This window comes from Rana temporaria, chromosome 10 (genome assembly GCF_905171775.1).
Source record: "Rana temporaria chromosome 10, aRanTem1.1, whole genome shotgun sequence".
NCBI classification, from domain to species: domain Eukaryota; kingdom Metazoa; phylum Chordata; class Amphibia; order Anura; family Ranidae; genus Rana; species Rana temporaria.
The window spans coordinates 147,594,926-147,608,093 of record NC_053498.1 but is presented as its reverse complement, the minus strand read 5'-3'; the positions used below and the strand labels follow the sequence as shown (position 1 = coordinate 147,608,093).

The 13,168-nt window shown below is 48.4% G+C and overlaps 1 protein-coding gene across 2 annotated transcripts in view; it reads right to left on the bottom strand.

Annotated features, from left to right (window-relative positions):
- PLEKHG5 (pleckstrin homology and RhoGEF domain containing G5) overlaps positions 1-13,168 on the bottom strand; it is a 207,937-nt gene that overhangs the window by 110,726 nt on the left and 84,043 nt on the right. For both annotated transcript variants that reach the window (XM_040326507.1, XM_040326508.1), the window contains exon 3: positions 9,237-9,339. In XM_040326507.1, coding sequence (XP_040182441.1) covers positions 9,237-9,339 — 103 coding nt within the window. The remainder of the gene's footprint in view (positions 1-9,236; positions 9,340-13,168) is intronic.

Here is a 13,168-nt window from a genome sequence, read left to right as displayed (position 1 = left end):
TCGCAATAAGCGACTGGCTTGCGCAAAAGTTATAGCGCCTACAAAATAGGGGACAGAATTATTATTATTTTTTTACTACTAATGGCGGCGATCTGCGATTTTTATTGGGACTGCGACATTATGGCGGACACATTGGACACTTTTGACACATTTTTGGCACCATTCACATTTACACAGCGATCAGTGCTATAAATATGCACTATTACTGTATAAATGTGACTGGCAGGGAAGGGGTTAACACTAGGGGGTGAGGAAGGGGTTAATGTGTACCCTGCATTGTGTTTCTTACTGTGGGGGGAGGGGGGTGACTGGGGGAGATGACCGATCTGTGTCCCTATGTACAAGGGACACACCACCGGTCTCCTCTCTCCCTGACAGGACGTGTATCTGTGTGTTTACACCCCATCATTACACACACAGATCCACGTCCTTGTCTCTGTAACCGCCAGGCACACACATCGGTGGCGCTCGCGCGCCCCCCAGTGGCTGGAGGCCAGGGGCCATATATATTCGACCACCCAGCAATTAAGAGCCACACTGCTGCCGTAGAAAGTCGTACAGGCGGCAGGAAGTGGTTAAAAAAAATAAAAAAATGATATAAATGGATAATATATACAGCGGAGCCTCGGATTACGAGCATAATCCATTCCAGAAGAATACTTGCAATCCAAAGCACTCGTATATCAAAGTGAGTGTCCCCATAGGAATCAATGGAAACTCAGATAATTTGTTCCAGTGTCACTGCTAGTGCATGCAGTACCGCATGTGGCCAGAGGTGCGGAGGCGCCAGAGACACTTGTAAACACTTATGCCGTACACATGATCATTTTTCGGGATGAAAAAAACGTTGTTTTAAAAAAACTTTATTTAAAACGGTTGTGTGTGGGCTTCACATCATTTTTCGAGGTTCTGAAAAACGTAAAAAAAAAAAATTCGAACATGCTGCATTTTTTAACCACTTAAGACTCGGACTTTTAGGCAGCTAAAGGAAACGGCCAGGTTTTGCGATTCAGCACTGCGTCGCTTTAACAGACAATTGCGCGGTCGTGCGACGTGGCTCCCAAACAGCAAGAACAGGCACAGCAACAACAAAACTTGGCAATGCAGTAACAAAACCAGACTGTACAACAAAACGAGGACCCACAACAGCAAGATCAGGCAAAGTAACAACAAGACTGAAGAACAGCTCATGCGAAAAGAAGGTCACACTCTGCAACAACAAGGCCAGGCTCTGCAACAAGACAAGGTCCCACAACAAGAAGATCAGGCACAGCATCAACAAACTGCACTACAAGAACAGGATCAGGCTAAGCAACAAGGCAAGACTCTGAAAATCAAGACCAGAAAACTCCAACAACAAAACCTGTCCAGAAACAGGACCAGGCTCTGCAACAACAAAGCATAAACTCCATCAACAAAGTCAGCCCCCAAAACAAGACTAGGCACTGCAACAGCAACTTAAACAAGAAAGCCAAGCCCCAAAAGGCAAGGCCTTGCAAAAACAGGTCCAGGAACCCCAACAACAAAACTTGTCTTGAAACAAGGCCAGGCTCTGCAACAACAACGCAGAAACCCCAACAACAAAGCCAGGCCCCAAAACAAGACCAGGCCCTGCAACAAAAAGACCAGGCTCTATAGCAACAAGACTGAGCACTGCAATAACAAAGCCAAGCTCTTCAGTAAGACTGGATACTACAACAAGACCAGGATCTGCAACAACATGACCAGACATGACAACAATATAACTGGGTTCTGAAATAAAAAGCCCAGGCTCTGGAACAACAAGAGCAGGAGCTCTAACAACAAACCAGGCCCCAAAACAAGACCAGGCCCTGCAACAAAAAGACCAGGTTCTACAGCAACAAGACTGAGCTCTGCAATAACAAAGCCAAGCTCTTCAGTAAGACTAGATACTACAACAAGACCAGGATCTGCAACAACATGACCGGACATGACAACAATATAACTGGGTTCTGAAATAACAAGCCCAGGCTCTGGAACAACAAGAGCAGGAACTCCAATAACAAAACCAGGCCTAAAAAAAAAAAGACCAGGCACTGCAACAACAAGACCAGGAACTGCAACAACAAGACCAAGAAACACAAGAACAAAACCAGGCCCCAAAACAAGACCAGAACCTCCAACAACAAAGCCAGGCCCCAAGACAAGACCAGGTAGTGCAACAAAAAGACCAGGAACTCTAACAACAACACCAGGCCCAAAAACAAGACCCAGACCTCCAACAAAAAAGCAGGCCACAAAACAAGACCAGGAACTGCAACAACAAGACAAGGAAACACAAGAACAAAACCTGACCCCAAAACAAGTCCAGTTACTGCAACAACAAGAGCAGAGCCTCCAATAACAAAGCCAGGCCCCAAGACAAGACCAGGTACTGCAACAAAAAAAACAGGAACCCTAACCACAATGCCAGGCCCAAAAACAAGACCCGGCTTTGCAAAAACAAGTGCAGGAACTCCAACAACAAAGCCAGCCCCAAAACAAGACCACGAACTCCAACAACAAAGCCAGACCCAAAACAAGACCAGGAACTCCAACAAAAACAGGCTCTGACTGCAACAACAAGATCAGGTACTCCAAGAAAAAAAAACTGACAACAAGACCAGGCAACACAAGACCAAAACCTGACCCCAAAACAAGACCAGTAACTGCAACAACAAGAGCAGAACCTCCAACAACAAAGCCAGGCCCCAAGACAAGACCAGGTACTGCAACAAAAAGACCAGGAACCCTAACCACAACGCCAGGCCCAAAAACAAGACCCGGCTTTGCAAAAACAAGTGCAGGAACTCCAACACCAAAGCCAGCCCCAAAACAAGACCAGGAACTCCAACAACAAAAACAGGCTCTGACTGCATTAACAAGACCAGGTACTCCAAGAAAAAAAACCCTGACCTCAAAACAAGACCATTTACTGCAACAACAAATAGCAGAGCCTCCAACAACAAAGCCAGGCCTCAAAAATAGACCAGGCTCTGCAACAACAGAACCGGGAACTCGAACAACAAAATCAGGCCCAAAACAAGACGAGACACTGCAACAAGACTAAGCCCTGAAACAAGATGAGACACTGCAACAAGACTAAGCTCTGAAATAAGACGAGACACTGCAACAAGACTAAGCTCTGAAACAAGACGAGACACTGCAAGAAGACTAAGCTCTGAAATAAGACGAGACACTACAACAAGACTAAGCCCTGAAACAAGACGAGACACTGCAACAAGACTAAGGTCTGAAATAAGACCAGACACTACAACAAGACTAAGCTCTGAAATAAGACAAGACACTACAACAAGACTAAGCTCTGAAATAAGACGAGACACTGCAACAAGACTAAGGTCTGAAATAAGACGAGACACTGCAACAAGACTAAGGTCTGAAATAAGACGAGACACTGCAACAAGACTAAGCTCTGAAATAAGACGAGACACTACAACAAAACTGAGCTCTGAAATAAGACAAGACACTGCAACAAGACTAAGCTCTGAAATAAGACGAGACACTACAACAAGACTAAGGTCTGAAACAAGACGAGACACTGCAACAAGACTAAGCTCTGAAATAAGACGAGACACTACAACAAGACTAAGCTCTGAAATAAGACGAGACACTACAACAAGACTAAGCTCTGAAATAAGACCAGACACTACAACAAGACTAAGCTCTGAAATAAGACGACACACTGCAACAAGACTAAGCTCTGAAATAAGACGAGACACTACAACAAGACTAAGCTCTGAAATAAGACGAGACACTACAACAAGACTAAGCTCTGAAATAAGACTAAGGTCTGAAATAAGACGAGACACTACAACAAGACTAAGCTCTGAAATAAGACTAAGGTCTGAAATAAGACGAGACACTACAACAAGACTAAGCTCTGAAATAAGACGAGACACTGCAACAAGACTAAGCTATGAAATAAGACTAAGGTCTGAAATAAGACGAGACACTACAATAAGACTAAGGTCTGAAATAAGACGAGACACTACAACAAGACTGAGCTATGAAATAAGACTAAGGTCTGAAATAAGACGAGACACTAATCTCTGCAACAACAAGGCCATGCTTTGCAATATGAACAGGACTTACATCAGTGTGTTGCAGAATACAAGCCGGCGCTCCGGGACGCAGCCTCTGCCATTGTGTTTTTCCCCTGTGAGCTTTTTTAGAAACAGAACCCGGCTTACGGTAGAGGATTTTTTCCGAAGGCGAGAGCTTTTCTTTTTAGAAGTGCCAAGACTTGTGTTTTTATGAGGCGGCCATTAAACATGGAAGGGAACGCTGTCCAGGAAGAGAAACCGCAGCTTTCAATGGGCAGTTCACTGCGGAGCGATCGGCGAATAATAGGCGGCAGGCGGTTTAAATATCAGGAAAAGCACAAGACATCAGCAGACTGTCTGCAGCGGTCTCCAGAGAGACGTTCCGAGTGCCAGCTGGAGCGGGTCACAGCGGTCTCACTCGCTGCCTCTGAGGGGGAATCTGAACTTGTAAAAAGCAGGGGGAAAAAAGAGAAAACAGGGAAGTCTTTCATTATGAAGAGAGGGACAAAGAATGCCGGAGAGGGTGGAATGTAAAAATAACGACGGTAATGTTTTATTGATGAGGGCGATTGACTGTATAGGAAACGGCGGAGTCCTCCGATCACGTCCCTCCCAGAATCCCTTTCACCTCAGCACAGGTCAGGCCACAAGTACTGAGGAAAGAAAATATGGCGCTATTGTCCGCAACCGCCATCCTCAACCAGAGTTCCTCCAGGGGTTGCTAGGGGTTACCTGAACCACTTAAGACCCGGACCATTCGGCAACTAAAGGACCCGGCCAGTTTTTGCGATTCGGCACTGCGCCGCTTTAACTGACAATTGCGCGGTCGTGCGACGTGGCTCCCAAACAAAATTGGCGTCTTTTTTTCCCCACACATAGAGCTTTCTTTTTGTGGTATTTGACCACCTCTGCGTTTTTTTATTTTTTGCGCTATAAACAAAAATAGAGCGACAATTTTGAAAAAAATGCAATATTTTTTTTAACTTTTTGCTATAATAAATATCCCCAAAAAAATATATAAAAAAAAACAATTTTTTTCCCTCAGTTTAGGCCGATACGTATTCTTCTACCTATTTTTGGTAAAAAAAAAAATCGCAATAAGCGTTTATCGATTGGTTTGCGCAAAATTTATAGGGCCAGATTCACGTAGATCAGCGGATCTTTAGATACGCTCGATCTACGTGAATTAAGATCCGCTCCCGCAAGTTTAGGAGGCAAGTGGCTAATTCACAAACCACTTACCTCCAAACTTGCGACGGCGACGGCGGATCCTAAATTCCGCGGCTAGGGGAGTGTCATATTTAAATCAGGCGCGTTCCCGCGCAGATTTAAATGCGGAGGCGCTGTCCGCGAAATTTCCCGGCGTGCATTGCTCCCACTGACGTCGCTAGGACGTCAGTGGTTGCGACGCTTACGTAAACGACGTCCGTCCGTATTCGAGAACGACTTACGCAAACGACGTTAAAAAATTTAAATTCGATGCGGGAACGCCGGCTATACTTAACATTGGCTGCGCCTGATAAAAGAAAGGGTAAGTATACGACGGAAAACCGCTACGGAAACGACGTAAGAAGACTGCGTCGGGTCCGCGTACGTTCGTGAATTTGCGTATCTCGCTGACTTACATATTATTTATCGTAAATCAGCGGGAACGCCCCCGGCGCCATTTTTAAATTGAAAAAAAGATCCGACAGTGTAACACATTGTAACACTGTCAGATCTTAGCCCTATCTATGCGTATCTGATTCTATGAATCAGGCGCATAGATAGGACCAGTGTAAGTCAGAGATACGATGGTGTATCTGTAGATAATACACCGTCGTATCTCTTTGTGAATCTGGCCCCTAGCGTTTACAAAATAGGGGATAGTTTTATGGCATGGTTATTAATTTTTTTTTTTTTTTACTACTAATGGCGGCGATCAGCGATTTTTTTCGTGACTGCGACATTATGGCGGACACTTCGGACAATTGTTACACATTTTTGGGACCATTGTCATTTTCACAGCAAAAAATGCATTACAAATCCATTGTTTACTGTGAAAATGACAATTGCAGTTTGGGAGTTAACCACAAGGGGGCGCTGAAGGGGTTAAGTGTGACCTCATATGTGTTTCTAACTGTAGGGGGGTGTGTCTGTAGGTGTGACGTCATTGATTGTGTTTCCCTAGATTAGCAGTAGTAAGGCTCCACCGACCAGCAGGTTAAGTAAACAAGCAGGTCAGCCTGGCGGAAGACGCAAGGTGCAGGGTCTAAGTCAGTGATGGCCAACCTTGGCACCCCAGATGTTTTGGAACTACATTTCCCATGATGCTCATACACTCTGAAGAGTAGCTGAGCATCATGGGAAGTGTAGTTCCAAAACATCTGGGGTGCCAAGGTTCGCCATCACTGGTCTAGGTACTAACCAGTATTCACCAGAGCTCCTGATGGTGGAGATGGTGGTTTTGCTGCCTGTTAGTACCAGTTCACGGTCCTCAAGATCACCCCACCAGGAGGTGAGCAAGCTGGGGTCCAGTAGTAGATATAGCAGGTAGGGATCAAGCACTAAACAAGCAAAAAGTCGGTAACAAGTGGTTGCAGGTTGGTATCAAGCGGAAGCATAGTCAAGGAACAAGCCAAAGATCGGTAACAAGTGGTTGCAGGTTGGTATCAAGCGAAAGCATAGTCAAGAAACAAGCCAAAGGTCGGTAACAAGTGGTTGCAGGTTTGTATCAAGCGGAAGCATAGTCAAGGAACAAGCCAAAGGTCGGTAAGAAGTGGTTGCAGGTTGGTATCAAGCAGAAGCATAGTCAAGGAACAAGCCAAAGGTCGGTAACAAGTGGTTGCAGGTTTGTATCAAGCGGAAGCATAGTCAAGGAACAAGCCAAAGGTCGGTAACAAGTGGTTGCAGGTTTGTATCAAGCGGAAGCATAGTCAAGTAACAAGCCAAAGGTCGGTAATGAGTGGCAGTGGAGATAAGGATGGCTACAGGTACGCCAGGAGCCAGATATTGGCTGGAGAGAGCACAATAATCTGGCAAACAGGAAGTGCAAAGTCTTGTCTTAAATCAGGAAGTTCATGGGAGAAGCAAAGAGTTCAATGTTCACCAGAAACAAAGGATCAGATGGGGAGCTGTCCAGCATCTCAGGTGCCTTCACACACTAGACAGGGGTGTCACATTTCATCAGCAGTATGGTTCAAGGGTGCTCCACCAATCTAGGAGTTCCTGCTGCAAAACTGGGCACGAGGGTCACATGACAAGGCCTGGCAGGCCGGATTCGGCCCGCGGGCCTCGTGTTTGACATATGTGCACTAGACTGTCCTAAACCTATATCCATTTTATACTTGGCCATAAAGACCCACTCACCACCCCTCCACCCCCCCCTCCCCACTCACCACCCCTCCACCCCCCTCCCTACCCCTCCACCCCCTCATTGTCCCATCATTGGTATCAGTGGGAGGAATAGTGCCCCATCATTGGTATCAATACGAGGAATAGTGCCCCATCATTGGTATCAATAGGAGGAATAGTGCCCTGTCGTTAGTATCAATGGGAGGAATAGTGCCCCATCATTGGTGTTGGTGGGAGGAATAGTGCCCCATCATTGGTGTCAGTGGGAGGAATAGCGCCCTATCATTGGTGTCAGTTGGAGGAGGAGTGCCCCATTATTGGTGTCACTGAGAGGACTAGTGCCCCATTGTTGGTATCAATGGGAGGAATAGTGACCCATAATTGGTATCAATGGGAGGAATAGTGCCCCATCATTGGTATCAAGGGGAGGGATAGTGCCCCATCATTGGTGTCAGTGGGAGAAATAGTACCCCGTCATTGGCGTCAGTAGGGGGAATAGCGCCCTATCATTGGTGTCAGTTGGAGGAGGGGTGCCCCATTATTGGTGTCACTGAGAGGACTAGTGCCCCATTGTTGGTGTCAGGAACTATGAACTGTTTCTGACAGTGTGAGGGGGGAAATAATACCCCAAAGGCAAGATAAAAGTAAGCAAAGGGCTACAGTTTAGAGATCGCCACAACAGGGTAATTGGCTCTGGCTGCCAGACTGTCCTCTTGGTGATGTCACTGGTTCAAAATGGCCGCCACCACCATCCCTTGGCCATGATGACGTGGCTCGGAAAGTTCTGACTCAATGACTCCTCGTCATGCTGGACGGGCCCTCAGATATGAACCTCGGGGGTGAGGAGCAGAAGAAGGAGCTGAACTTCCTCAGGGAAGATGGTAGAAATCAGAGAAGACTTCTATAGCAGTGATGATGGAAAGCAAAATCTTTGGCGGTTCCTATATGAGAAATCCGGAAAGGAAGTAGCGGAAGGCGCGAAGGGTAATAGACAGTGGCCCGGATTCAAGAAGCAATTGCGCCTGTGTAACCATAGGTTACGCAGCGCAATTGCTTACTTGCCCCGGCGTTACGAATGCTCCTGATTCAGGAACCTCGTAACGCCGACTGCAGCCTAAAATCTGCGTGGCATAAGGCTCTTATGCCACGCATATCTTAGGCTGCATTCTTGCGTTGACCGCTAGGGGGCGCTCCCATTGTGATCAGCGTAGAGTATGCAAATTGCATACTAACACCAATTCACAATTGTTGCGCGGGCCCTGCGTACGCAAGTTACGTTGTTTCCGTACGGCGTGCTTAGCGTAAGGCTGCTCCTGCTAATAGCAGGCGCAGCCAATGCTAAGGATACCCGTCGTTCCCGCGTCGCGACGTTCGAATTTTACGTCGTTTGCGTAAGTGAATCGTGAATGGCGCTGGACGCCATTCACGTTCACTTTGAAGCAAATGACGTCCTTGCGACATCATTTGCCGCATTGCACGTCGGGAAAGTTTCCCGACGGAGCATGCGCTTTACGATCGGCGTGGGAACGCGCCTAATTTAAATGATTCCCGCCCCCGGCGGGATCATTTACATTGCGCGTGCTTACGCCAGGCAATTTTGCTGGCGCGCCCTCGCAATTTACGGAGCTACTGCAAATTTGCGGGGGCGCAGGGCAAAATCGTTGCTCTGTGCTTCCGCAAAAAAAGAGCAAATCTCTTTGAATCTGGGCCAGTGTAATCAGAGCTCAGAGCTGTCTGGTCTCGTATTGTAAGACGCAACACTTACAATCCCCCCGATGACGAGCGCCGCCTCCCTCCTGTGACCCCGCCCTTTAATGACATGTAATACTAGAAACCTACCCCTTTCCATCTATTAACTCCTCTTCATCCTCCTCAACATCAGACGCGGGGCTCGTCCGCGGGGGACACGATCGGGTGGAGACGTTCCGGGCCAGGATGGAACCTGCAAGGTTCATTAAAACAAACAAAAATTAAATACATCACGGGAAGTCTTTTTTTTTTTTTTTTTTTAAATAAACACATAAAGAGACCCTGTCACCAACACAGAAAAACACAGAAAAAATAAACAAAATACAAAATAAAATTGTACAGATAAAATGACAAATAAAACATTTATTCCTAGCTAGAAATTTTAGCTACAGCAGGAAAGTCAATTCTCTAACACAGTTCCCTTCCTCACTGCACATCACAGCCCTCTCGTCTTGAGTGTTTAACTACTGTCAATGCTGGCCCAGCTCCTCTGCCCCTCCCCTCATGCCCCACATAACCTTTTGTGGAGCTACAAGGGGAGGAGAGAAAGGGGAAAACTACTGAGTGTTATCCTGAGTGAGTCTGCTGGGGCTGCAGACATCACATCCAAGATGGTGGTGCCCACTGCCCAGCAGTAGTCTCAGGGCTTTTGGATAAGGGGAGGTCGGGGAGGGCATCAGGCATCTGATGTGGAGGGGGGGCTGAGGACTCTGATGTGGAAAGAGGGGAAACCTAAGACTCTGATGTGAAAGGGGAATTAGGACACTGTTGTGTAAGGCGAGGTGAGGCACTGAGGACCCTGATGTGGAAGGGGGCTGAGGACTCTGATGTGGAGGGGGGCTGAGGACTCTGATGTGGAGGGGGGGCTGAGGACTCTGTTGTGGAGTGGGGCTGAGGACTCTGCTGTGGAGGGGGGGCTGAGGACTCTGATGTGGAAAGAGGGGAAACCTAAGACTCTGATGTGAAAGGGGAATTAGGACACTGTTGTGTAAGGCGAGGGGAGGGGGGGCTGAGGACTCTGTTGTGGAGTGGGGCTGAGGACTCTGATGCGGAGGGGGGACTGAGGACCCTGATGTGGAGGGGGGGCTGAGGACTCTGATGTGGAGGGGGGGCCGAGGACTCTGATGTGGAGGGGGGCTGAGGACTCTGATGTGGAGGGGGGCTGAGGACTCTGATGTGGATGGGGGGCTGAGGACCCTGATGTGGAGGGGGGCTGAGGACTCTGATGTGGGGGGGGGGCTGAGGACCCTGATGTGGAGGGGGGGCTGAGGACTCTGATGTGGAGGGGGGGCTGAGGACTCTGATGTGGAGGGGGCTGAGGACTGTAATGTGCAGGGGGGGCTGAGGACTCTGATGTGGAGGGGGGGCTGAGGACTCTGATGTGGAAAGAGGGGAAACTTAAGACTCTGATGTGAAAGGGAAATTAGGACACTGTTGTGTAAGGCGAGGGGAGGGACTGAGGACCCTGATGTGGAAGGGGGCTGAGGACTCTGATGTGGAGGGGGGCTGAGGACTCTGATGTGGAGGGGGGACTGAGGACCCTGTTGTGGAGGTTGGGCTGAGGACTCTGATGTGGAAGGGGGGCTGAGAACTCTGGTGTGGAGGGGGGCTGAGGACTCTGATGTGGAGGGGGGGCTGAGGACCCTGATGTGGAGGGGGGCTGAGGACTCTGATGTGGAGGGGGTGCTGAGGACCCTGATGTGGAGGGGGGCTGAGGACTCTGATGTGGAGGGGGGGCTGAGGACCCTGATGTGGAGGGGGGCTGAGGACTCTGATGTGGAGGGGGGCTGAGGACTCTGATGTGGAGGGGGGCTGAGGACCCTGATGTGGAGGGGGGGGGCTGAGGACCCTGATGTGGAGGGGGGCTGAGGACTCTGATGTGGAGAGGGGCTGAGGACTCTGATGTGGAGAGGGGCTGAGGACTCTGATGTGGAGAGGGGCTGAGGACTCTGATGTGGAGAGGGTGGCTCGAGAGTTTGCAAAATTTTAAAGGGTGCCAGGACTAAAAAAATCAGGTTTGAGAAATTTTGTTTCAATGTGTCACTTTTAGATGCAATGAGTCCACCAGGGAATGGAGACTCTGCACATCCATACAGGAAAACGTTTTTTTACTTAAAAAGGTCGAAAGTGCAAATCTTATTCAAAGAACAGAAAACCGACTTTGGCGGAGGATTCTAAATTTATCCCCAATCCGGCGCTGTGAGAACGTCTGGACGGGAAAGGACAATAAACATGTGAAATCTCTGCAGAAATCCTCAGCGAAGGCACGGATTTCCAAACGCTCTTGAATTCCGGCCAAGCAAATCTCACGGATTTGCGCTCAAAAGTGTAACGGATTTGGGCTGTCCGGGTGCCAGCGACGGTGCTTTGGCAGGAGGACGGTAAAAAGTAAAGAGGTGCCTCGGAGCTACGAGATTATCGCAACATTCGGGTCACGTGACCGGATTCTGGACATTGATATGATTGAAGGTTTTCCGGCCAAATGTGGACATTTTTACATTTAGACCTCATGCCTTCTGGTGTTTAAAGAAGACGGAGTGTTAAGCTAGTACCGACGGCGGGGGAAATAAGCGACAGTAGAAACATGATTTTATCCGCGTTTTTGCATTGAAGTCAATGCGCGTTTAGCTGCGCTAGCTTTCAAATGCGTTTCTCTGTCTCTATTCCAAATCAATGGTTCCCTATGGGAGCTCATTGATTTGAATAGAAGTCGCACCAGAAGTTGGATCAAGATGATCCGACATGTGTGCTGAGAATCTTGAAGGGGAACCCCGGCAAAATGTAAAAAAATTACATTTTGCATGAGGTTCCCCCCCCCGCCCAAGACGATATCAGACCCTTCGGTCTGGTATGGATCTTAAGGAGAACCCCCCACGCAAAAAAAATGGTGTGGGGGTCCCCACCAAGATTCATACCAGACCCTTATCCGAGCAAGCAGCCGGCAGGTCAGGAAAGGGGGGGGGGGCAAGCGAGCGACCCCCCCCCCCCCTCCTGGACCATACCAGACCACATGCCCTCAACATGGAGGGGTTTGGTGCTTTGGGGCTCGCTCGCCCCTCCCCTTTCCTGACCTGCCGGGCTGAATGCTCGGATAAGGGTCTGGTATGGAGCTTGGGGGGACCCATTTTTTTTTTTGCGTGGGGGGGTTCCTCATCCAATTTTTTTTTTTTTACATTTTGGCAGGGTTCCCCTTCACGATTCCCAGCACACATGTCGCACCGCAAGTCGGATCATCTTGATCCGACTTCTGGTGCAACTTAAATTTCAAATCAATGGGCTCTCATAGGGAACCATTGGTTTTGAATAGAGACAGAAAAGCCAGACAAGGCCTAACACAGCGTTAAGCCTCGTTAAATCGCGTTTAACACCTATGCCACTTACAGCCCCTAAACGCCATGGTGGGCATGAGACTATCGAATAACAGGCATTTTTAAGCTGTGAAAAATGCTCCTAAAAAGGGGGCTGTAAAAACAACCGTTGGCATGAGGCCTTAAAGTATCTCTAGGGCAGCATTTTTCTTATTTTTTTTGGAAATGCTAGTGAAGACCCTTCTGTCTATTTTTTGTTCTTTTCTGCGCCCTTAATTGGAAGAGTCGTTGTATTTGTCCTGGTGATCACTGCTGGTGACCACTGCTGGAGACCACTGATGGAGACCACTGCTGGAGACCACTGCTGGAGACCACTGATGGTGACCACTGATGCAGACCACTGATGGTGACCACTGATGGAGACCACTGATGGTGACCACTGATGGTGACTACTGATAGTGACCACTGCTGGAGACCACTGATGGTGACCACTGCTGGAGACCACTGATGGAGACCACTGATGGTGACCACTGATGGAGACCACTGATGGTAACCACTGATGGTGACCACTGCTGGAGACCACTGCTGGAGACCACTGCTGGAGACCACTGCTGGAGACCACTGATGGTAACCACTGATGGAGACCACTGATGGTGACCACTGATGGAGACCACTGATGGTGACCACTGATGGAGACCACTGATGGTGACCACT